General features: G+C 38.6%; 1 protein-coding gene, 1 long non-coding RNA gene and 2 pseudogenes across 7 annotated transcripts in view; 1 reads left to right on the top strand and 3 right to left on the bottom strand.

Moving 5' to 3' along the window:
* Positions 1-25,772, bottom strand: part of CFAP70 (cilia and flagella associated protein 70) — a 124,531-nt gene that overhangs the window by 22,601 nt on the left and 76,158 nt on the right. For 3 of the 6 annotated variants that reach the window (XM_077124924.1, XM_077124926.1, XM_077124925.1), the window contains exons 21-26: positions 14,156-14,314; positions 13,483-13,604; positions 11,841-11,993; positions 11,108-11,269; positions 9,536-9,625; positions 4,701-4,802 (exon numbers count right to left, since the gene is read on the bottom strand). In XM_077124924.1, coding sequence (XP_076981039.1) covers positions 4,701-4,802; positions 9,536-9,625; positions 11,108-11,269; positions 11,841-11,993; positions 13,483-13,604; positions 14,156-14,314 — 788 coding nt within the window. The remainder of the gene's footprint in view (positions 1-4,700; positions 4,803-9,535; positions 9,626-11,107; positions 11,270-11,840; positions 11,994-13,482; positions 13,605-14,155; positions 14,315-25,772) is intronic. The other 3 variants (XM_077124927.1, XM_077124928.1, XM_077124929.1) reach the window with 3 other exon arrangements.
* LOC143654512 (bifunctional 3'-5' exonuclease/ATP-dependent helicase WRN pseudogene) lies at positions 935-3,194 on the bottom strand (annotated as a pseudogene).
* Positions 10,933-25,772, top strand: part of LOC143653735 (uncharacterized) — an 82,339-nt gene continuing 67,499 nt past the window's right edge. The window contains exon 1 of the long non-coding RNA XR_013161504.1: positions 10,933-11,306. This is a non-coding gene — a long non-coding RNA (uncharacterized LOC143653735). The remainder of the gene's footprint in view (positions 11,307-25,772) is intronic.
* LOC143653716 (52 kDa repressor of the inhibitor of the protein kinase pseudogene) lies at positions 18,143-25,148 on the bottom strand (annotated as a pseudogene).

Here is a 25,772-nt window from a genome sequence, read left to right as displayed (position 1 = left end):
ATAGAAGTCTTGGTTGGCAGTTTTTCTCTTTTAGTAATTTAAATATATCATCCCACTGTCTTCTAGCTTCCATGGTTTCTGCTGAGAAATCTACACATAGTCTTATTGGGTTTCCCTTGTATGTGACAGATTGTTTTTCTCTTGCTGCTTTCAAGATCCTCTCTTTCTCTTTGACCTCTGACATTCTAACTAGTAAGTGTCTTGGAGAACGCCTATTTGGGTCTATTCTCTTTGGGGTGCGCTGCACTTCTTGGATCTGTAAATTTAGGTCTTTCATAAGAGTTGGGAAATTTTCAGTGATAATTTCTTCCATTAGTTTTTCTCCTCCTTTTCCCTTCTCTTCTCCTTCTGGGACACCCACAACGCGTATATTTGTGTGCTTCATATCATTCAGTTCCCTGATCCCCTGCTCAAGTTTTTCCATTCTTTTCCCTATAGTTTCTGTTTCTTTTTGGAATTCAGATGTTCCATCCTCCAGTTCACTAATTGTAGCTTCTGTCTCTTTAGATCTACCATTGTAGGTATCCATTGTTTTTTCCATTTTTTCTTCTTTGTCCTTCACTCCCATAAGTTCTGTGATTTGTTTTTTTAGATTTTCTATTTCTTCTTTTTGTTCAGCCCATGTCTTCTTCATGTCCTGCCTCAATTTATTGATTTCGTTTTTGAAGAGTTTTTCCATTTCTGTTCGTATATTCAGCATTAGTTGTCTCAGCTCCTGTATCTCTTTTGAACTATTGGTTTGTTCCTTTGACTGGGCCATATCTTCAATTTTCCGAGCGTCATCCATTATTTTCTGCTGGTGTCTGGGCATTTGATCAGATTTCCCTGGGTGTGGGACCCGGCTGGTTGAAAGCTTTTTCTGTGAAATCTCTGGGCTCTGTTTTTCTTTTCCTGCCCAGTAGGTGGCGCTCGTGGCGCTCGTCTGTCTGCACGGCAGTCCGCCCGGGAAACCGCGCGTGGAGGCGGGGGTCGCTGGCCGCCGCGGCTTGGGAAAGTGCCGGTCCTAATTGCCCAGCTGGCCCGAAACGCCAAGCGTGACGGGAGGGCCCCGCTATCCAACATTCCCAGTCAGACCGGGGAGCCACGTGCGTGGAGGGGACCCCAGTCGCTAGCCGCCCCGGCCGGGAAAACACGCGCCCCTCGGGTATCTCACCGCAGCAGATTCTCCCTGCCCGTTCAGCTGTTCCAGAATGGGGTACGCTGTCTTTTTGGTCTCTGTCGTGACTCCGGGAGCTGTTTCGTATTGTTTCTGTTTCTTTAGTTGCTTTTCTGGAGGAGGAACTAAGACCTGCGCGTCTTACTAAGCTGCCATCTTCTCGGGAAGTCTTAAACTGAAATTTAATCCCACTCTTTTCAGAAATAAAATACAGCTCTTCTTTTATACTTCAGAAAGATATACACAATTTCTCTGGTAACTGTCAAGTTAACTAAAAAAGAACCTGCTTTTTTGTTCTGGCAACTGATTTTTTATCAGTCTCATTTAAGGTCTCATTTCCTTGGGCAAATTATTCAGGTAACCTTCTCTTTAGGTTTCAGCTGAAGTCTTTGAATGAGAATCTATAAATAAGTCTTCTATTTCTGAATCATCTGACAGCTGATTGCAAATAGTTAGTCTTAGTGAATTTCTGTGACTCCCATCTTCCAGTGAGAAATAACCAGGATATTTTCCACCAATCTTAGTATTAGTGCCTCCTTCTTCCCTGCTTCTCTTGGAAGTTAAACAGCTCTCTTAAGAACTGGGGAAATATCTTTTTTTGTTTTGGATGGGACAGCAGTCTTTCCAAAACCAGTTTCCATGACAATGGCATTATCTATTCTTTCTTCCAATACAGAATGAATCACTTTCCAATGAACCGGCTTAAACCAGGATGGCCAAAGTAAGTCCTGAGGCAAGTACTTTGTTTTGCATTGGGTCCTGATAATGAATGGTCCTTGGCATCTTCTTCCACTTCAACAGTTTCATTTTCATTTTCGTCATCTTTATCAGTAGGAAGACACAGATTTCTTTTCATTTCTAAGCATTTGGAATGAATTGGATCTTCCATGCTACCATTTAGATTATCTAAAGACTTGAGCATTTCCATTTCTAATTAAGAAATATCCTTTTCATTATCTTTGGAAGATAATTCCTCAGCAGATATACTGGAAACATTACTAGGATTGTTTCACTAGCCTGCTGTTCCTTAATTTGAAGTTCATATTCTGTAACATCTAATGACATCAAACAAATTCTTTCCATATTCTCCTTCAATTTATTGTCCTCTTTTACATCTTCAAATTCACCTTCTTTTCCTATTCCTTCATTTTCAAGTACATTTTCTCTGTAATGTTAACTAAATTATCAAGTGTTTTGTTCCATGTTTCATCTTTAAACTTTAGTAAAAATTTTGTGTTCTCTAATTTGTTTCTATTGTATTCTACCAGCAGCTGGATCTTCCATTGATGATAAATCAAAATTGCTGCTGGGCCTCAGTTCTGTCTTGGTGTTGGTACCACTAAACATCATCTTCCTTAATGAATACAGATTTTCTGAAATATCCTTCAATAGTATACTTGCCCTCTGTGCATTTTCCAGTTATCTGAAAGTGTCAGGAAATTGCTAAGCCAGATCCATCATCTCCTCAGAGATTGAAGTTAATAGTTTCTTCTTATCACTAGGGAGTATTTCCTCCTCTTTATTTATAGCTAACATCTGCATAGCATTTATAAAAATTTCTAATTTTCGTAAATGATCAGACCAGCATAAGCATCTGTGGCTGCTTACAGTTTCTGGTCCTCAGTGAGAGGAAAATTACTCCAATTGCTACAGCAGACAGACTTATCTTTCAAAAATTGTGTACTTAAGAGGTGCTTAACCAGACCAGTGAGGCTCCAGGTCTCTGTACATCTCAGTGTTTCATTGGCAACATGTCAGTTCTACAAAACTCTTCAATTTGATGTCCAAGTCATGGAGAAGTTTCCATTGATCTCTTTCAATTCCTATACCTCCCTTGTTAATTGCTTCATATGTCAAGCAACATTTTAAAACCCTGGGGTAAAACTGACATGGAAGAAATGTGAAATAAATAATATCTGCTCTCTGACACACACAACTGAATTAGTGCAACTCTGCCTAGTGTTCCTTTATCATATATTGGTGGACATTCCATGTCAAAACCTATTACACCTCCATCCTCATTCAATATTGTTGGGTGGAATATTTTTTATTATTTCTATGGAGTATGACCCACCTAATTGTGGGTGGTAACTTTTGATTAGATGGTTTATGTCTCTACACATTCAAGATAGGGTTGCTTACTGGATCCCTTTAAGAGGGGATCATTTTGGAAAAAGCTTTAGAGCCGAGAGAGCCCACACAGTCAGAAATCTTTGGAGATACAGAAGGAGAACACCCCTGGGGAACCCTTATGAGATGAGAAACCGGGAGAGAAAACTAGTAGATGTCACCATGTGTGTTTCCAGCTGACAGAGGTGTTCTGGACCCATCAGCCTTTCTTGATTTATGGCATCTTTCCCTAGATGCCTTAGTTTGGACATTTTCACAGCCTCCCTGGATACTTAGTTTGGATATTTTCACAGCCTTAGAACTGTAAACTTGCAACTTAATAAATGCCTCTTTTTAAAAGCCATTCGGTTTTTATATATTGCATTCTGGCAGCTTTCAGAAATTAAAACATTTGGGTTTGCACTGAAGGTCTCCTTTGGCACTTGGTTGTCAGTAATTCCTACCCAAACCAAGGTCAGGGCCTATCTTGGGGGAGGGACATTTTCAGAAGTCTATTGGAGGCTGATCAGAGAAGCAACTTGCCAATCTGACTTTCCCCATATTCCCAAAATATGTATTGGGCCACCTCTTCCTCACACCCTGTCTCTCCCAGACTATTGGGCAGGGTCCAGACCAAGTGAAAATCTAGTCAAGGCCACAGGTCCGCAGTCATGTTGGAAGCCACCAACTCTGGGGTGGGAGATGGGTACTGTGCACCATGGCAAAGACTCCAGCTTGTAGGTGTGATGGGTCTGATGATTCCCAAACTCCTGTGTGGAAAGATTCAGGGCAGGATGGGAGGTTTGACTTTACCAGCTAGGTAGTGCTCTGCTTTTCACCAGCCAGCAAAACCACTTTGGGGTTGGGGGAAGGACACCTGGTGCTACCTGACCCTCTACCTCTTTGCTTGTATATGCAGTGAGTACCCTGAGCCCCTGTGTATAAAGATCAAGCTAGCAGGACCCAATGTCTCTGTCACTGGGCAACTGTGAAATCACCTCTGCTCTGGGTCCCCCTCTCCTCCTGAGGAGAGGGCTTTTCAGACTACCCCTAATCTAGGTCCTCACAGTGGCCAGCCTCAGGAAAGGGGGGGCTAGGCACTGGGCACCACAACAGGGTCTCTGTAGGTGGCCAAGATGAGTCTATTGTTTCCTGGGTTTCTGCATGAGAACTCTAGGCTGTGGGTCTAAGAGGAGTGCTTCCCCCACCTCTCTGAAGCTGAGGTTTGCTTTACGAATATATCATCTTAAAGGACATTCCAAGTAGAGGTCACCCAGATTTGGTATTTCTTTTGTCATCAGGATAATGACAAATCTGGAGCTTATCAAACCTTAACTACTATAACATTAACGTCTGTTCTGCTCTCTCTTTCTTACTTGGCCCTGCTTATGCGTGTGACCTAACAGAGCACTGTGTAAGGATAATAGACACTCACTTTCAGGCAGACCAGAGCCAGATATGCCCACACTTCAGCATTGTGGTTGTTCAATGCATTGGCTTCAGAGAGAGCATCCTCAGCCTCTGTGAGCTCCTCCAGCTTGACATAAAAGAGATACATGAGTTAGTAAATCAAAGTATTTTTCATTTAAGCCAGCTGGCATCAGCTTAGCTGAAAAGCACTATATCCAAGAAACACTTATCTACATGACCTACACCAATGGTTTTCAACTTAAAATATTTTTTTGCACAGAATTCTTTCTTAAAACAAGAAAATCTGTGGTGGCCCAATATATGAGCTAGTTAAAAGTGTAACTTCTCTGATTGAAAATTCAGGGGAATGTGGAGTCCTGGAATCAGGTAGGCTTTCAACATTAACCCATCTACTCACCTTCCCCCACTTCCTTCCTCTGCATCAGTCCCAAGGACCTCTATAAACCATGGCGCTTCAGGAGCCAGGGTTGGACAACCACAGGGACTTACTGTTGAATTAGTATCACTTACTGATTTCCCCATAACAGTAGGCTATCAGATACATTTTTAATTTTTAACTTTATATATGCATCCCTTTCTTGACGTTAAAGTCCTGTTTGCCTCTCAAAACACTATTGTCCAGAAAGATCCCATTTTGCCTAATATCAGTTATTAAATGCATAACTCTGAGTGGTCAATACAATATTCAGAGAACCTAGGGCTTCCTGAACTCTGTGCACATGGATATCACTGCTGCTTCCTAAGCCTGGGAGTTGCTTTGTAAAACTTCTAGAAAACCACTTAAGGAAAGAATAAGGCACTTTCCTCTCTAAAAAGTAGATCTTCATTTTTTTTCTGTGTTAGAACAAAATATCAGGTCTCTAGGCATAAAACAAGATGCAAAATGGCCTTTCAGCTATGCCTATACCTTTGCTCACACTTTAAATGTCTCTGGGACATTGATTCATTATTCAATCAACCATATATTTGCTGAGGATTTACTCTGTGCCAGGCAGTATGCTAGATAGTGGGAGTAAAAAAAATTACGAAAATACAATTCCTGTCTTTAAAAGAGCTCACTAAGAGATATGTAAAAAATAAGAGAAAATGAAAAACACATACAGTTATAGCATAAATACTTCTATAATAAAAGCATATTTAAGATCTAATAAGGGAACAAAGGAAAATAGGATTAAATCGGCCTTGAGATTAAAGGATGGTCTGAGAGAAGAAACACTGCTAAAGTGGATCTTGAAGGGTAAGTAGGTATTTGTTAGCCGTATAAGGTGAAGAAAGGCATTTCAGGTAGAAGGAATATCATATACAAAGGCAGAGAGGCATAAAACAGCATGGAAACTTATAAGTATGCCTGTGTGCCTGAAGAGAGAGAGAATATATGAGTGTGTGTGGCATGTGGGGAAAAATGGAAATGATAAGACTAGAGAGGCAGAAACAAGAGGCAATTTGTCCTAAAGCAAAGGCCAACTTATCTATGACTGACTAAAGTAAAAACTAACTTGTCTGTACATCTTGAAACTGCCCACATGTGCCTAAGACAATTTATCTGTGAGACAAGCTATCTGAAATTCTTTGAACTTGCACAACTGCTAGGACACTCGGACATTCTTTAAACCTGGGTCTTGATTTCCTGGAAACCAGGACTTTTGTTAGGAATAAATAAGTTTTGTTAGTTAGCACTCTATCCCCTTATGGCTTGCTTTTCTTATTGTTTTTACTTAACCAATACAATAATATTTTTCTTGGTGTAATTTCATTGTATTTACTATATAAGTTGCCTCTTTCTCAGGGAGAAAATGGAGCACTTTTGTCTTCACATAAAGTATTCCCCAATTTGAAAATTATCATATTTGGTGATGTGAGAAGATAACAATGCTAAATTTATTATGACAAGGAGTAGCCATTGAAGGGCTTATGTAGGGAAATAATACCATAGAAAAGAAATACTTATGTGACATGATTTCAACCTTAATGATAAAATGCAAACTGATATTGTATCAGATTGGTAAATAATACTTTTGTTGACAAGGTAACAGAAAAATGAACTCACACATTCTAAGTGTAAATCAGTATATAGACTTCCTGAAAGGCAAACTGACACTATAATTTAAATCATATGATTTAAAGAACTTAAAAATATTCCTAAGGAAATAATCAGTTAAGCAGCAAGATCTATTACAAGAATGTCTATCTCAGTATACTATAGCATAATTATGGAATCCAACATGTCCAATAAGTGATTGGTAAATAAATTATGGTATGCCTACACACAGGTATGGTGCGACTAAAACATTAATAGGTGGCAGAGATTACTTGGACATCTTAGTTGCAGGGTTTAACTGAAGCTTTTTTGTTTTTGTTTCTGTCTAACAAAAATATTCTTTATACTACTCAAAATACATAGAGGAATGACATACTGAATAGTTTGTGTAGCTGGTTTCTTGAAACTTTGCAAGCACTATCAGGTTACATATGTTTTCTATTCTTTCTTGGAAGGTAGTTAGGGGGCACAACCTTATATATAGGTGACCATATATTCTGGTTGGCCTGGGACAGTTGCTGTATCCCAGTGTAATTATTAATAGCACGTTTTTCATTCTCCAAGGTGTCCTGGTTTGGATGATAAATAACATGGTTACCCTACTTATGCATCTACGGTTATATCATGCAGTCATCAAAACTCATGTTTTAAAATATCTGGTGATCCCAGGGGTCCCGCATGTGAGTGTAGCCATTACTGAGTTCTGAGGGTGCACCCACCCTCCACCACCCCTCCACCTGCTCTCTCTTGGGACAATTCATCACCTCTAACTCCAGGAGACTCTGCCTTCTCTCTACCTCAGCCCAACTCTCACATCCTAGGGAAAAAAACGCTCTTCTTTCCATGCCCTGCACCCTGCCCTATTTATGGAACCTCTTAAGGACAAATACATATTCCAAACCCTGATAAACTACAAAACCTCTCAATCCACAGACAAAAATAAATCCACAATTGGTATTAAAAATTGATCAGCAGTTTCAAGAATTCCAGAAATCAGCACTTAAATCCTCGTGCAGGAGGAAGGAGAGATGGCTTTTCTTCTCTTCCCTTTTTAATTTTTTTTAAGCCAGCAGAAATGTGAACAAAGGTCAGAAAACTTTTTTCTCTATAAGAAATCATATGGAGCAAATAGTTTCTTTGTGGAGGAATCAGAGGTTGGAATGAGCCGCTGCTTTTAATCAGGAGAAACAAACTGAGAAGTATTTTACGGAAGACAAGGGAGAGGTATATGCCCCCAACGCAGGGCGTGAAAAATTATAAAGCAAAAGCCAGGAGAGAAAAACCTCACCAAATCAAGGCTACATTAGCCAGTGGGCTAATGGGTGGCTCTGGGGTGGGGGTGCCAGCTTCTGGAACCCCACAATCTTCTTTAACCCTTTCTGTGCACACAGCAGCTTCAAAGCAAGCCCTAGCAGGGCTCTCCAACCAGACTGTACCCAAGCTACCTTGAATCAAAAGTAAAATCCTCTAGACAGAAAAAAAAAATGACTGGGAGCTTTAAGAAAAGCCAACAGCATGCTTTAAAAAGAAGATTTAGGGTCCTCACCTGATTAAACCTCTCAAGAATGTCGGAGACAGCCCCGTGAAGGGCTCTCGCCTCGGATCAGTTTCAATGACACGACCTTCCCTTACAAAGTGCTTCTGTCCATTAAATCATTTTATCACCAAAGAATGGCACTGAAGTCTGGGAGGGGATTCTTCCCATGGCTACCTTGTATTTAGGGAAACTGAGCCTTGGAATGACAGCGCCCAGAGCTAAGGGCAGAATTCAGGCACAGGTTGTACAAACGAGACAGGAGTCACCTCCCCCACCGGTAAAAAAAAAAAAAAAAAAATATCTGGTGATGTAAAAAGATACCAATGTATTAAGTAGAAAAACTACTGCAAAGCAATAAATACATTATTTACAATTTTATACATTAAAATTGCTTTCATTTATGTATAGAAAAAAGATAGAGAAGAAGACATTCAAATGTTAAAAGTGATTATCTTCAAGTGGTAAAAGATTATGGATACTTTTATGTTCCCTTCATATTTGTTTGTATCTTCCAAAATTTCTATAATGAACATGTCTTACCATTATGATTAAAACACAGCAGTGAGGAAGAATAGACAAGGAATGTAGGCAACTATTAAGAGTAACAATCACGAAGATGGTGGTGGTTGTTCAATAAGATGGGAAAAACTATATGGAAACAACTGGTTGAGAAGTACAGGTTAAACATGTAAATCAAGGAGAAAGAAACCATTAAGGGGATAAGGTAGTAGGAGGAAAGTGGAAAGCTTGAATCAAGAATGCACAAAAACAAAACTGCGGGACACATGCTTCATTCCAAGTCTGGAGGAAAGAAATTAAGGGTGAGTAGGGAGTTCTAGGTGTGATGGTGCAAAAGGCCTACCAGGAACTGCAGTAGCTCCCCCCGAACATAGATGGGTCACAGTATTTGGTAAGAAATCAACACATTTCTTTAATTTAACTAACTAGATTTTTCTTCATCTTCCACATCATCCTTTTCTTGCAGATAATGTCATGAAATAGTTTCTGGAGCAAATAACATGAAATTTTTTTATTATATAGCTTCCTGGTTTGAGTTTTTGTGGGGATTTTTAGGATGCCTTATTTTTTTAGTTCAGATTGACCTTCAGTTCACTATACAAATTCGAAGAACAACTTTTCATTAGAGAAGACACCCTGATAGCCATTTCACCATCATCACAAACCCACACGTACTTGGAAGACCAAGGAATGAATCATGGTTAGCTGTGTGCAGAGGCCTAGTATCAAGCCTTTGTATTCTTACCCGATAACAGGAAATTCCCAGTCCTAACCAGGTAAGGCATGAAGGTGATCTCTTACAAGCTTGCAGGTAAGTTTTCTTTGCTTTTGTATACTGCAGAAAGAAAGCATCAATAAGCTACTTTCTTCTGGAAGCTTCAAACATTGCACTGCTGAGATAATCATAGGGCTTCTGATAGATGCACTACAGAATATTCTAAATTAAATGAGTCCCTGGATAGTATTTTTATGTCTATTTTTAGGGAGCAAGAAGACTAATGAGAGGAGATGGATGGACCTAATTCAAAGGCAGATTTTGACCTGGAAGCAGTTCTAAAGGCTATGTTTATAGTCTGTGTAAGAGTTGAGGCAGAGTTACACTGAAAGTTCTGGGCAACCCTAATGATTATCTAAATTCCACCTAGACCCTAAAGATTATCCTCTTTGTTTAAAAGTGGCATCATGTGGTGGGATACCCATACAGCAGACACATGGAACCTCAGGACTAATGATGTGAGGAAATAAGAGGTACACTTGATATAGGCTCACATTCTGAGAGTCTGTTCCTTTGTGAAAGGCCTTAGAAGCTCTCTATACTACAAAAGACAGAAAAACTAAAAACAAACAAATAAAAAAAACTTTCAAAAGAAGTAGCCCCCAAAGAACCACTTCTTGCCTTGTAACTTCCCAGTGTGAGAAATGGGTCTATAGCTGACTCTCAGCCAACAGCCTAAGAACTGCTTGCCTAGCAACTGCTTAAGTCAGCAGTTCTCTGAAGATGTAGTTTACAATAACATCAGAAAGAAAAATTTTCCTTATTTATACCTCACTTCAGTGTGACTGTGATTTCCTTCAAGTCTTATGTGGGCCTCCCCACTTCAATTATAAGGTACTGAAACTTGTCCTTGTTGCTATTGTTGTTTTATATTATACATAGAATTGGGTGTTCTGGGGGAAAAAATGGAATGAAGTGAAAACAAAAGCATAGAGTCAAAAAGACCCTCAATAGAATGTTGATAATGACTGAAGTTGAATAGTGGGTCTGTGGGGGTTCATTCTACTATTCAGTTTACTTTGTATATACTTGAAAATTTCCATAACAAAGTTTTTTAAAAAGGATTTTTGGGCATTTGCTAAAATATGGGGAGAGACTGCTAAAGAGTCAGGTCAGAGTGCCTTATGGAATGGGATTATCCTCAACTGAATTAAAATAACTCTTTGTATTGAGGAAGAAGTTCCGAAAAGTCCTTTAGATGCCCATGAAATGTGGTTAGTTAAATCAAGGAATGAATGGTTCCATGATTGCTAATAATAGTAGCTAAAATAAAGGCTAACATTTATTGAGTTCTTAATAAATTCTTAGTAGCATAATGGTTAAGATCACAGACTTTGGTATGAGACTGCCTGGGTGTGAATACTGTTCCACCAATTACTACTTATCTGATGTTGGGCAAGTTTCTTTACCTCTGGATATAAAAGTGTCATTACCATATAATTATTTTTAGTCTACGCAGATGGATTTTAATACTTGAACTATATGCACAGGTTCCAGCTCATGGCCTGATTCAAATGGTTGTTCTCTATCTTCTGTCCTTACCTCTTTCTCTTGAAGATAGATGAGGCCCAGTCGCAGGAAGATAAAGTGCATCTCAGAAGCATCTGCCACAAAACTAATGGTTCGCTCATAGCACTCCCTGGCCTCAGAATGATTTCCACTCAGGAAATAGAAATGGCCCTTCAAGCCCCAGACGTTAGGGTTCTGAAAAAAATGAAGAACAAATAGCACAAGGAACAAGGTAGTATTAAAAAACACCTTAATGTATGTGTGTGAAGAGTTCTCAATAGAAATATTTTTTTAAAAAAGCACTTTAATTATCCTTGCTTAACATTTAAATTTAGATCAAGTCCTTTTTCCTTTTCCTAACAACACTTAGTTAGGAGGACCATTCAGTCACACTGGAAGATGCTTTTCTATTTTATCATTTATTTCTTCCATTCTTTAAGACTACTTTGTCTTTGGAGTAAATATTAAGAAAAACATTCAAGCATAATCAACCATGATAATATTCACAATGGGAAAACATAAAAAGTCCAGGAAAACGGAAATAGATAAATACTATCTGCCAAAGAGTGTCCTTATCCTTTTCTCTGCCCTTTGGAAAACTTGTGATAAGAAAAACAAACAGAAGGAAGTAAATACAGGAGTCACTGACAGCTGATGATCCCTACCACTGGTCACTAGAAACCTACTTGTGATATCACATCACCATCCTTAATAAAGTCTACTCACTTCTTCTCCAAACTCAAGAAACTATAGCTAAAGTTATTACCAGGTAGTCCATTTGGGCTGCTTGTTGAAGGTATTCCTCTGCCTTGGCAAAGTCCTTCTTGAGGAGGTGTATCTGGGCCAGCACCAAGTAATACTCACAGCTAGGGCCTCCATGAGGGCATAAGAGCTCATGTGCAAGGACTCGGTGTACATACTACAAGAATAAGTCAGATTATAAGGAACATGTAAATGGCTGCATTGCATCAGTACCAAAGCTCTCATGGTTGAAGAATGTCTTTGATAACAAAGAAAAAGGAACATATTGTAGAAGGAAATAATTAACCTAAAATTAAAAAGGTTGGTGATTAACATTTAGTACATCGGATTCTATTCTATTCTATTCATTTATTCACCAAATGTAGGCTTTTCTAAGTGAATAAAATATAGGGCAATTCTGATGTTGGTGGTTGTCACACTACTTAAGTGTTAAGACTATAATTTACTATGCAGCAGATAAAGGCATTTTATCAGCCACTCCATCTACACATGAAGTAACATTTTCAGGTAGCCATAACTGTAAGGAAACTTACAGTGAGACCAAATCTGCCTTTCTAAAACTCTAGACTCAGGATCTTAAAAATTTAAGTGTCTCTAACTCTCAAAAGTCCACTGTGTTTACCAATCTTGTATTTTGGAGCTGTTCTTTGTTTTGACACTACATAAGGCCTGAAAATTTGACAAAGTCAGGATGTACTTGCTAAGCAGAGAGGAAACCCTTCTTTTCTTCTTCCTCTGTTCCCATCTGAGCCTATGTTATAGAAATTTCCACTAACACTTATATCTTCAGAGGTAAATACTGGGAGAGGGACTGTAGCTGTTCTTTCTACCTTTCTGGTTCTATGACATGGGGGTGGGGGTGGGGCTTATTTAACTGGGGAGACTGAGGGGACTTAATTCAATTGAGGAGACTGAATTCACTATTGAGAAGAAAGAGCCTGATTCATTATTGGGAAGGGTTAATATATTAAAGGCTCCTGCTTAATATGTCCCACTTCTCTAGTGTCTCTTGCTTGCTCTCAAGTAGAGCCTGTGCTCTACAAGGTCAAGGTCAACTCTCCTGGCTCTTGGATCTTGTTCTCTCTCCTATGGCTTACTTCATGGATAGATATGCTTGTTTTCCAAGTGATGGGCAGACCTTGCAGAATGCCCTTTTCCTCGGAGGAGGCTGTAATTCTCTAGCTGCTTCACCTGTGCCTGAATGGGGACGTCAAATGCGGAACCACTTCTAGTCCAATTTTACCAATAAAAATAATTTGGTATTTTTATCCCTGTAAATGGCATTGTATATCTGTTTCCACTGGTTTAGAAACTGGAACAGAGAAGTATGATTAGGCTTCTGCGAACCCCAACACTCATATAATATGTGATAATATAATAGAGTGACATCGGATTACACATGTCTTAAGAGACTGAATTTGCTCTTCTGGTATTCTATAGGGAGCAGACTTGCCATGAGGTCTTCTGATACCACCTGCAAAGAGTGGTTCACATTTGGATGTTCTTCTCATTGAGTCTATGGTGTACTCTGAAAAGCATATTCAACTTCTGCTTTACACATATTTTAGCTTCCAAATACGTCACTATGGATAGAATGGTTAACTAAAATCCTTCCACCTATGTGCTCTTTTAAAAAATATTCTGACCTGTATAGCATTGACTTTCATCAAGAAGCGTATTGTCTCCATGAAGATGGTGGGAGGAGTTTGGGAAACATAATAAGGGATGGAATTCAGAAGAGCCGATGAAACTTCACATTTTGATGCTTCTAAAAATAGTATATCAAAAGGATAGAAGATTAGATGTAAAGAAAATATAATTTTCAGAAGCTCAGACACACTAATGAAGCAGGGACAGTATTCGGATCTAATACTGAGAAAGAATGTAACCTGTGAAGCAACAGAGTTCTCTATGGCAATGGTCTTCAAAGAGAAACACTTTAAGTTTCTCAAGGTACTGGTGGTTCCAAATGCAAGTCATAACCAAATGAAAGCATTAAAAAAAAATTCAGATACCCTGCACATGAAACACAATTTGTAGATATTTTTAAAACGAAGAATCATTGTTAGAAAATCATAAATATGTAGCTGGCTATTTCTATGAGCTAAATATAAATCCCTGCTTATTGAAAAGGTTCTGTTACTGAGTTTGAATTCAGAACCTAGCTTAATATGAAGGAACACAGGCAATACGGCAGGAAAACTAATCCACCTCAAACAAGTGAGGATTGCTTTTTTGTTAATCATTAGCATTTTCATCCTTGCCTAGCTTGTTTACGACATGCTCCTTTTTCAAGAGGAAATTTTTACTCCTAATCACCTTTCCTTGCTGGCATCTCCTTGAGAAACATATTGGATGGTTTTTGGCTGGAATTTGGATCCTGAGACTGCACCATTGAAATGGGTTCTCGTGACTCAGACTTCAGTTTAGAGGATTCTTCAAGAAATTCATCTAGAATGCATAAGGCAGCTCCTGTTCCTAAATACATTACATTTTAATGAAAAAGCCCTTTTTATATAAGATATTAAATAGTTATTAAAGGAGATAAAATACTATCAATTTTCAAAACATAAGTAATACATTTCCTAAATATTGCATGAAGGACCAATATTGTTCTTTGATCCTTGTTATATTTGACAGGCTTGTTATATTTCTGAATATTTTAAAGAGTACAAGCTAAATGACAGCACATCCTCTGTCACTGTTATTACCAATAGAGCCCTGCTGCTAGGCCAAGTCATGATAATGTCAAACAGATCAATTATAAAAGTTACTGGCTAACCCTACTTAGATTTAGGTATCAGTTTACCCAAGTGATGGTGCCCTGTTGTTCTGTTGCTGTGGATTTAAATCATCAGCATGTGAAACAAACTATGGCTGATTACATCCTTGGCTGGCTAAGGGGGGGGGGGGGTGCTTACACAATGAGTGACATTTAATTTAATTAGCTGGAGGCTTAAAAGGAGGAGTCAGATGAGAAAGTACACAGCTCAGCAGAGTTTAGCAGCCCAGCAAACATAACTTGAGAGCTCAGAGCCAGCTCAGACCCAGATGTTTGGAGATGCAGAAAGGACATACCCCAGGGAAAGCCATTTGAATCCAGAAGCCAGGAGAGAGGGCCAGTAGATGTCACCATGTGCCTTCCCATATTAGTAAATTTGTAACTAAATAAATGCCCTTTATAAAAGTCAATCCATCTCTGGTATACTGCATTCTGGCAGCCTTATTAGTAAACTAAAATTTAGCATCTCAAGAATCCAGATGACAGGATTTATGTATTTTAAGATAACATTAAAGCCCCTAAAGAATAGGGATTCTACTCATTTTATTTTGATGTTCAGAAACAATTATATACATAGTTATATTCAAGCATGACTATATGCCAGATAGCATGCTAATATAGTAATAAATAATCTCACTTACTTCTCACCACATTGAGCTATTTTTATTATGACCTCTGCTGTTTGAGGCTGTTGTGACCCCAGAAAAGCTATGTTCTCTTTTTTTTTATTGACAAAACAAAACAGCATACAAACATGAACATTCTTAACATACAAATATTCCATACATGGTGTACAATCAATGGCTAACAATATCATCACATAGTAATATATTCAACACCATGACCATTTTTTAGAACACTTATATCACTCCAGAAAAAGAAATAAAAAGAAAAAACTCATACATACCATACCCTTTACCCCTCCCTCTCACTGACCACTAGTATTTCTATCTACCCAATATATTTTAACCTTTGTTCCCCCTATTTTTTCTATACCCCCTACCACTCCCTTTCATTGATCGCTAGTATTTCAATCTACTCAACTTATCTTAACATTTGTTTCCCCTTTTATTTATTTAGTTTTAATCCATATTTTTACTCATCTGTCTATACCATATATAAAAGGAGCATCAGACAAAAGGTTTTCACAATCACACAGTCACACTGCGAAAGCTATATCATTATACAATCATTTTCAAGAAACATGGCTACTGGAATACAGCTCTACAATTTCAGGCACTTCCCTCTAGCCTCTCTAATACACTTAAACTAAAAAGGGGATATCTATATAATGCATAACAATAACCTCCAGGATAACCTCTTGACTCTGTTTGAAATCTCTCAGCCACTGACACTTTATTTTGTCTCATTTCTCTCTTTCCCCTTTCGGTTCAGAAGGTTTTTTCAATCCGTTGATGCTGAGTCCCAGCTCATTCTAGGATTTCTGTCCCACGTTGCCAGGGAGAGTTGTACCCCTGGGAGTCATGTACCATGTAGAGAGAAGCCATGTTCTCTTAATCCTCATTCAATATTGTTTAGGGTAGAACCCTTTCAATAGATTGTTTCCATGGAGATATAATAAACTCAATTGTGCATGTGATAGTTTTTTTTTATTTTAACATTTGTTCCCATTATTTATTTTTATTCCATATGTTCTACTCATCTGTTGACAAGGTAGATAAAAGGAGCATCACACACAAGGTTTTCACAATCACATAGTCACACTGTGAAAGCTATATCATTATACAATCATCATCAAGAAACATGGTGTTCTAGTTTGCTAGCTGCCGGAATGCAATATACCAAAAACGGAATGACTTTTAACAAGGGGAATTTAATAAGTTGCAAGTTTACAGTCTAAGGGCGAGAAAATGTCCCAATTAAAACAAGTCTATAGAAATGTCCAATCAAAGGCATCCAGGGAAAGATACCTTGGTTCAAGAAGGCCGATGAAGTTCAGGGTCTCTCTCTCAAGTGAGATGGCACATGGTGAACACAGTCAGGGCTTCTCTCTTGGCTGGAAGGGCACATGGCGAACACGACATCATCTGCTAGCTTTCTCTCCTGGCTTCCTATTTCATGAAGCTCCCTGGGAGGCATTTTCCTTCTTCATCTCCAAAGGTCACTGGCTGGTGGACTCTCTGCGTCGTGGTGCTGCAGCATTCTCTGCCCTCTCTGAGTCTCTCTGAATCTATTTCTCCAAAATGTTTCCTCTTTTATAGGACTTCAGTAAACCAATCAATACCCACTCAAATGGGTGGAGACATGTCATCCCCTAATCCAGTTTAACAACCATTCTTGACTAAATCACATCAACCAGAGAGATGATCTCATTACAGTTTCAAACATACAGTATTGAATAGAGACTATTCTACCTTTAAGAAATGGGATTTATATTAAAACATGGCTTTTCTTAGGGGGCATACTTCCTTTCAAACCGGCACACATGGCTACTGGAACACAGCTCTACATTTTCAGGCAGTTCCTTCCAGCCTCTCCATTACATCTTGAATAACAAGGTGATATCGACTTAATGTGTGAGAATAACCTCCAGGATAACTTCTCGACTCTGTTTGGAATCTATCAGCCATTGACATTTGTCTCCTTTCACTCTTCCCCCTTTTGGTTGAGAAGGTTTTCTCAATCCCTTGATGCTGAGTCTCAGCTTATTCTAGGATTTCTGTCCCACGTTGCCAGAAAGGTCCACACCCCTGGGAGTCACATCCCATGTAGACAGGCAGAGGGTGGTGAGTTTGCTTGTTGTGTTGGATGGAGAGAGAGGCCACACCTGAGCAACAAAAGAGACTCTGTTGGGGGTGACTCTTAGGCCTAATTTTAAGTAGGCTTGACCTATCCCCTGTGGGGTTAAGTTTCATATGAACAAACCCCAAGATGGGGGGCTCAGCCTATAGCTTTGGCTGTCTACAGTGCTTGTGAGAATACCAAGAATTCAGCTTGGGGGGGTTGACTTTTCCCCCATTCTCACCATTCCCCGGAGCGGACTTTGCAAATACTTTTCCACTCACTGATCAAATCACTCTGGGATTCATCGGGGGCATCACTCTGGACAAACCAACAAAATCTCATGTCCTACCCAAGGTTCCATGTACTTATGTTGTTCAACCAAACTATCTACATAAGTTATATTAGGAAATGCACGAGTCAAAATATAAATTTTGTACCAAATAAACATTTTTTTGCTTTAGTCTCACACATAAGTTGAATTTTTAAAATATTAATTACCATCTATTTTCAGCACCCTGCAGTAATGGCATTCCTTTGTTCTTCCTCATGTAAAAACATTTTTTAAATTTGTACATTTAGTCATGATCATTATACACTCTAGGTATTCCTAGATTATACCATCTCAATCTTTATCGTCTATCTTTCTTTATGATTTCATTTGTGCCCCCAGACCTCCCTCTATCATTCTCATATTCAGCTACATTCAGTGTTTTAACATAATTGTATTACAGTTAGGTAGTATTGTGCTGTCCATTTCTGAGTTTTTATATTCAGTCCTGTTGCACAATCTGTATCCCTTCAGCTCCAATTACCCAATATCTTATGCTATTTCTATCTCCTGATGGTTTCTGTTACCAACGAAATATTCCAAGTTTATTCACTAATGTCAGCTCATATCAATGAAATCATACAGTATTTGTCCTTTTGTTTTTGGCTAATCTCACTCAGCATAATGTCCTTAAGGTCCATCCATGTTGTTACATACTTCATAAGTTTATTCTGTCTTAAAGCTGCATAATATTCCATTGTGTGTATATACCACAGTTTGTTTAGCCACTTGTCTGTTGATGGACATTTTGGTTATTTTCATCTCTTTGCAATTGTAAATAATGCTGCTATGAACATTAGTGTGCAAATGTCCGTTTATATCCTCGCCCTCATGTCCTTTGAGTCGATACCTAGCAATGGTATTGCTGGATCATATGGCAATTCTATATTCAGCTTTTTGAGGAACCGCCAAACTGCCTTCCACAGTGGTTGTACCATTTGACATTCCCAACAGCAGTGGATAAGTGTGCCTCTTTCTCCACATCCTCTTCAGCACTTGTCGTTTTCTGTTTTATTGATAATGGCCATTCTGGTGGGTGTGAGATGATAACTCATTGTGATTTTGATTTGCATTTCTTTCATGGCCAGGGAAGTTGAGTATCTCTTCATGTGCCTTTTGGCCATTTGTATTTCTTCTTCTGAGAAGTGTCTATTCAAGTCTTTTGCCTATTTTGTAATTGGATTGGCTGTCTTTTTGTTGTTGAGTTGAACAATCTCTTTATAAATTCTGGATACTAGACCTTTATCTGATATGTCATTTCCAAATATTGTCTCCCATTATATAGGCTGTCTTTTACTTTCTTGATGAAGTTCTTTGATGCCCAAAAGTGTTTAATTTTGAGGGGTTCCCATTTATTTATTTATTTCTTCAATGCTCATGCTTTGGGTGTAAGGTCTATAAAACCACCTCCAAGTATAAGATTTATAAGATAATTCCCTACATTTTCTTCTAACAGTTTTATGGTCTTAGATCTAATGTTTAGGCCTTTGATCCATTTTGAGTTAACTTTTGTATAGGGTGTGAGATATGGGTCCTCTTTCATTCTTTTGCATATGGATATCCAGTTCTCTAGGCACCATTTATTGAAGAGACTGTTCTGTCCCAGGTGAGTTGACTTGACTGCCTTATGAAGGATCAATTGTCCATAGATGAGAGGGTCTATATCTGAACACTCTATTCGATTCCATTGGTCAATATATCTATCTTTATGCCAGTACCATGCTGTTTTGACCACTGTAGCTTCATAATATGCCTTAAAGTAAGGTAGCGTGAGACCTCCAACTTCATTTTTTTTTCTCAGGACCCTTTTAGCTATTCGGGGCACCCTGCTCTTCCAGATAAATTTGGTTATTGGTTTTTCTATTTCTGAAAAGTAAGTTTTGGGGATTTTAATTGGTATTGCACTGAATCTGCAAATCAGTTTAGGTAAAATTGACATCTTAACTATATTTAGTCTTCCAATCCATGAACACTGTATGGCTTTCCATTTATTTAGGTCTTCTGTGATTTCTTTTAACAATTTCTTGTAGTTTCCTTTGTATAGGTCCTTTGTCTCTTTAGTTAAATTCATTCCTAAATATTTTATTCTTTTGATTGCAATTGTAAATGGAATTTTTTTCTTGATTTCCTCCTCAGATTGTTCATTACTAGTGTGTAGAAACACTACAGATTTTTGAGAGTTGATCCTGTAACCTGCCACTTTGCTGTACTCATTTATTTGCTCTAGTAGTTTTGCTGTAGATTTTTCAGGGTTTTCAACATATAGTATCATATCATCTGCAAACAGTGAGAGTTTTACTTTTTCCTTTCCAATTTTGATGCCTTGTATTTCTTTTTCTTGTCTAATTGCTCTGGCTAGAACTTCCAACACAATGTTGAATAAAGTGGTGATAGTGGGCATCCTTGTCTTGTTCCTGATCTTAGGGGGAAAGTTTTCAGTTTTTCCCCATTGAGGATGATATTAGCTGTGGGTTTTTCATATATTCCCTTCATCATTTTAAGGAAGTTCCCTTGTATTCCTATCCTATGAAGTGTTTTCAACAGAAAAAGTTGTTGAATTTTGTCAAATGCCTTTTCTGCATCAATCGAGATGATCATGTGGTTTTTCTTCTTTGATTTGTTGATATGGTGTATTACATTAATTGACTTTCTTATGTTGAACCATCTTTGCATACCTGGGATGAATCCTACTTGGTCATGATGTATAATTCTTTTAATGTGTTGCTGGATTCGATTTGTTAGAATTTTGTTGAGGATTTTTGCATCTATATTCATTAGAGAGATTGGTCTGTAGTTTTCTTTTTTTCTAATATCTTTGCCTGGCTTTGGTATGTGGGTGATGTTGGCTTCGTAGAATGAGTTAGGTAGCTTTCCCTCCTCTTCAATGTTCAATGTTTTTGAAGAGTTTGAGCAGGATTGGTACTAATTCTTTCTGGAATGTTCAGTAGAATTCACATGTGAAGCCATCTGGTTCTGGGCTTTTCTTTTTGGGGGACTTCTTAATGACTGATTCAATTTCTTTACTTGGAATTGGTTTGTTGAGGTCGTTTATTTCTTCTTGAGTCAAAGTTGGTTGTTCATGCCTTTCTAGGAAGTTGTCCATTTCATCTACATTGTTGTATTTATCAGCATAAAGTTGTTCATAGTATACTCTCATTACTTCCTTTATTTCTGTGGGGTCAGTGGTTATGTCTCCTCTTCCATTTCTTTTTTTTAAACAAAATTCACATTTTATTTAGATTGAAATAAACTGTACAAAATTGATTTTCTTCACCAAAAATAACAGCAATATTTTCTGTATTATTCCTAGATAACCCACAAAACACTTATTTTTGTAGGTTTCCCAGGTTTTGCTTATAAATCAAGGTGAGGCAGTAGATATAGTCATGGAAACAGAAGAAAAGAGACAAATCAGCTATCAGTATTCATGGCTTCTGATTCTGTCTTGACCATGAAACAGAAGTGTTCAACACATACCTGCTAAAAAGTTTATGAAGGTGTAGGCTCAACAAAGGAATGTAAACAGCAACAGCCAGATGTGGAAAAAGGCATTCAAACTTTTAACTGTAACTTGTTCCTTTAGGTTCATTTGATAAAGACAAAATCTATACTGTAATCTTTGTTTGACAAGCTTAGTTTCTCTCACTCTCTGGTAATTCCCTTAACTGTCCAATTCAGATTCTTAATAACATACTTAAAAGTCCTACTAGTCAGCTGTGAGCCTCATTTTAACATTTTACAAAATGCATTCCTTCCTTCCACATCTCCTCAAAATTTATTTCTTCAAAGTACTGATAAGTGGACTGACACTGGATCCACAGTGATGATTAATGTTATATCTAAAATGACTTAAAGTAATTCCAGAGTGCCACTAACAAAGATCACACAAAAATGATATGTGGCACTTTCAATGCTATCTTCTGAAAGAACAGATGGGTCTTCAAAGCATGAGAGTTCAAACAGGGGCCCTTTAAATAGGTAGATTATTAATGACTAATGTATTCAATGGGAGACCTATAGGCAAAGATAGTCAGTGATTAAGCAGCTTACATACACCTCACATGTAAGATGTAAGATGTCCAAACGTAAGATGAAAATGAAGTCTTTTAAGTATTTTCAATGGTTTCTGAATTACTTGTAGGAAGCTCTGACTTAGTTGTATAGAGTTTGATGTATGTGTCCACCATCAAATCCAAATCATGTTTTATATCAAAATTTATGTTAAGCAAAGCCAAGTTACTTGACCTTTGGTCTGTCAAAGTGTTTCTCAGGTATGCTTTGAGACGCTTTCGTCCATTTTCATAGCGTTCATTCTCAACCTTCATCACAGGAAGAATACATAAGACCTTCAACAAAGCATAAACATTAGGAAAAAACTTGATGTCAGGTAGATGGAGGGCTTCATAAATGGTAGATGGAAGCTCTATATCTTTTCCTCTGTGTTTCCACTTGATTCTCCAACAATGAAGCTCGGCTGAGAGTGTGTCAGGATTGGGTAAGTCACTTCTGTACATGTCAGCATGGTGTTCCTCTGACGTATTGAATTTGAGCTGTCCCGTGACAGAGGGTACCAGAGATAAACATTTAAGAGCTCTGAGGTGCTGTTCTGAAAATATATCTTTAAGTTCCTGAATAATGTGCTCCACTGTTGGAACACTTAGGGTTTCCTTATAGTAACTCTCCGAGGTTAACTGAGATTCCAAGTTAGCTTGCTGAGCTCTGCGGAATTTACCAGGGAGTTTCATGTGAATATCAAGTTTGGTTGCCAAATTTGTGGCTTCCTCAAACCAAAATTCATGATAAACTTCAATATTTTCCATCACTTCATTTAGTGAATGCAGCACTGCAGTCAAGCTGCTAGCTGCAAAGAAGACATCAGAGGTTTGCCCCTGGAGATTTTTCCCAAAGGCTCTTGAAAAGATAGGACATTCTTAAGAACAACAATGGTAACAATGAAATCAAAATCTGTTACGGCACTACAGAGTACAAATGCTCGGCCAGCTATACAGTTATTCCACCTAATATTTGTGTCACTATTTATACCATCTAAACATAAAACAAGCGCTTGCAGGAGTTCCACTAAAATTTCAAAAGCATCATGCCTGCCTGTCCACTGAGAATGGCAAATTTCCTTCAGTTCATTACCCCTTTCTTCGTTGCTCTGAAAAAGGATGGAAATTACATTATCAAGTTCTAAAAGTAGTTGCGGTGACCGATGGAAAAAAGAAGAAACTTCCTCAATTGTTCCCAATGCAACAGATACTCCCATAACAGGCACCGATTTTGCTAACCACATATTTAAGGCACAGGAAGAGCAGAGTGTGTAGACAGCTTGAGGGTATTTCTCTAGAAGTCTGGAAGCAACAACTTTCATTTTGGAAGAAAATCCACTGGACACAATGTATGCCTGTCCACGACAGTATTCCATGTTTAGTCCCCATTTCTCAGTTATTGTAGTGTGAAATTTCACAGCCAAAATTTCTGCATCTGCTTCATAAGGGAGGAAGCCCACAAATTCCTCTCTCAGATTATGAGATTCATCCACAAACCTCACCAACACAGGCAGGTGCTCTTCCCCTGCTATGTCTACCACATCATCAGTGATAATTGAAAAGAAGTGTGAGTCTCTCACTTCCCTGAGAGTTTCTTCCCGAATGCAGCTCTCACATATCTCCAGCATCTGTTTCTGCTGTGTTTTTGAACAGAACAATGTGTTAACCGCTGTTGTCTCAAAGCGCTTTCTGAGAACCTCTTCACCGGAATTTATTCGGCACTCCAGCAGTGCTTGAAAGTTATCAGGAGTAAAGAGACCTTCAGGAAGTTCATCAGCCTCATGTCCATCCAGAGGTATGTTTTGTTTTCCCATAAGAATCAAAATTTCAAATAAAGATTTTAGGTATTCTTTGTTTTCCTTCTCTTCAAGAGTTAAAGGTAAAATATCTCCATCCTGTTCTTCGCCCCCTTCTTCTGCACTTGGGTTCTGAGCACTGCTGTTGTTTCTTTATGTTTTTGTTCCTGCTCAGAAGTTTCATCAGTTTTTTTCTGTTTCAGTGTCCTGATTTCATCTTCACTCAATTCTTTTATTCGTTTTCTGTGTCTACTATGTGGATTGTTCAAATGACTGGTAAGATCAAATATTGTTGATATAGCATTATCTCGAAGAACTGTCCTATAAGGACTAGTTCTACAAATCATAGAGGTCTCAAAGTGCTTGGCACATAACTGATAATGTTTATTTAGCTGATCGGGTGTTTTATCTTCCAAGTCTGCTCTCCTACAATTCTCCACCCACTTCTGGCATCTGGTCAGTCCCACGGGAACCTGAAGAAGGCCAGGTTGGACTGTGTGCTCTTCCGCGTGCAGTTGGGGGCAGCGCAGAAGTTTGGCATGGTAGCCCGCCCGCCGGCCGGCCCAGTCCTCCCCTCCCCGCCTCCTCAGGGCAGCCCGCCAGCCCGTCTGGGCCGGGGAGGGGAGCCAGGCCGGCTGGCCGACCTCCTCTTCCATTTCTGATCTTATTTATTTGCATCCTCTCTCTTCTTTTTGTCAATCTTGCTAAGGGTCCATCAATCTTATTGATTTTCTCAAAGAACCAGCTTCTGGTTTTATTGATTTTCTCAATTGTTTTCATGTTCTCAATTTCATTTATTTCTGCTCTAATCTTCATTATTTCCTTCCTTTTGCTTGATTTGGGGTTATTTTGCTGTTCTTTCTCCACTTCATCCAAGTAGACAGTTAATTCCTCAATTTTTGCCTTTTCTTCTTTTGATATAGGCATTTAGTTATAGGTATTTAGGGCAATAAATTTCCCTCTTAGCACTGCCTTTGCTGCATCCCATAAGTTTTGATATGTTGTGTTTTCATTTTCATTTGCCTCTAGATATTTACTGATTTCTCTTGTAATTTCTTCCTTGATCTACTGGTTGTTTAAGAGTGTGTTGTTCACTAATGCTATCTTCTGCCTCTCGAAATCTACCATTGTACGTTTCCATTGTTTTTTTTTTTTTTTATCTCTTCTACTGTGCCTTTCATTGCCATAAGTTCTGTGATTTGTTTTTTCAGACTATTGATTTCTTCTTTTTGTTCATTCCTTGCCTTCTTTATATCCTCCCTCAATTTACTGATTTGATTTTTGATCAGGTTTTCCATTCTGTTCGTATATTCTGAATTGTTTCAACTCCTGTATCTCATTTGAATTGTTGGTTTGTTCCTGACTGGGCCATATCTTCAATTTTCCTAGTGTGATTTGTTATTTTTTGCTGGAGTTTAGGCATTTAATTACCTTAATTAGTTTATTCTGGAGATTGCTTTCACTTCTTTTACCTAGGGTTTTCTTGCTGGGTGACTTTGTTGTCTATCTGTTCTTTGACATTCAGTTCAGTTTTTTCTGGACCTCTAGCTTAGGTTTTGTTTAACAGAGGAGAATTTTTCAGTTCTTGTTTTCTTGCTTCTTGCCCTGTTTGTATGGTGCCTTCCCCCCCTCCCCCCCTTAGGAGGATTTACTTAGGTATTAAGACTCTAGCCGGATTTTCCCAAATTGGCCTCCTATCAGGAGGAAAGAGTCACCTGCATTGGTTTTCCCTGAGGGTGAGACCCAGCAGGTTGAAAGACTTTCCTGTGAAGTCTCTGGACTGTTTTTCTTATCCTGCCCAGTATGAGGTACTTGTCTGCCTGCAGGTCTGTTCTAGTTTGCTAGCTGCTGGAATGCAATATACCAGAAATGGAATGGCTTTTAACAAGGGGAATTTAATGAGTTGCTAGTTTACAGTTCTAAGGCCGAGAAAATGTCCCAGTTAAAACAAATCTATAGAAATGTCCAATCAAAGGCATCCAGGGAAAGATACCTTGGTTCAAGAAGGCTGAGGAAGTTCAGGGTTTCTCTCTCAGCTGGAAGGGCACACGGTGAACACAGCATCATCTGCTAGCTTTCTCTCCTGGCTTCCGATTTCATGAAGCTCCCCGGGAGGCATTTTCCTTCTTCATCTCCAAAGGTCACTGGCTCATGGACTCTCTGCTTTGTGGTGCTGCAGCATTCTCTGCTCTCTCTGAGTCTCTCATTCTCTTTTTATAGGACTTCAGAAACT

The sequence above is a fragment of the Tamandua tetradactyla genome, chromosome 13 (assembly GCF_023851605.1).
Source record: "Tamandua tetradactyla isolate mTamTet1 chromosome 13, mTamTet1.pri, whole genome shotgun sequence".
NCBI classification, from domain to species: domain Eukaryota; kingdom Metazoa; phylum Chordata; class Mammalia; order Pilosa; family Myrmecophagidae; genus Tamandua; species Tamandua tetradactyla.
The sequence above is the reverse complement of the archived record's forward strand: the minus strand, read 5'-3'. Positions and strand labels throughout refer to the sequence as shown.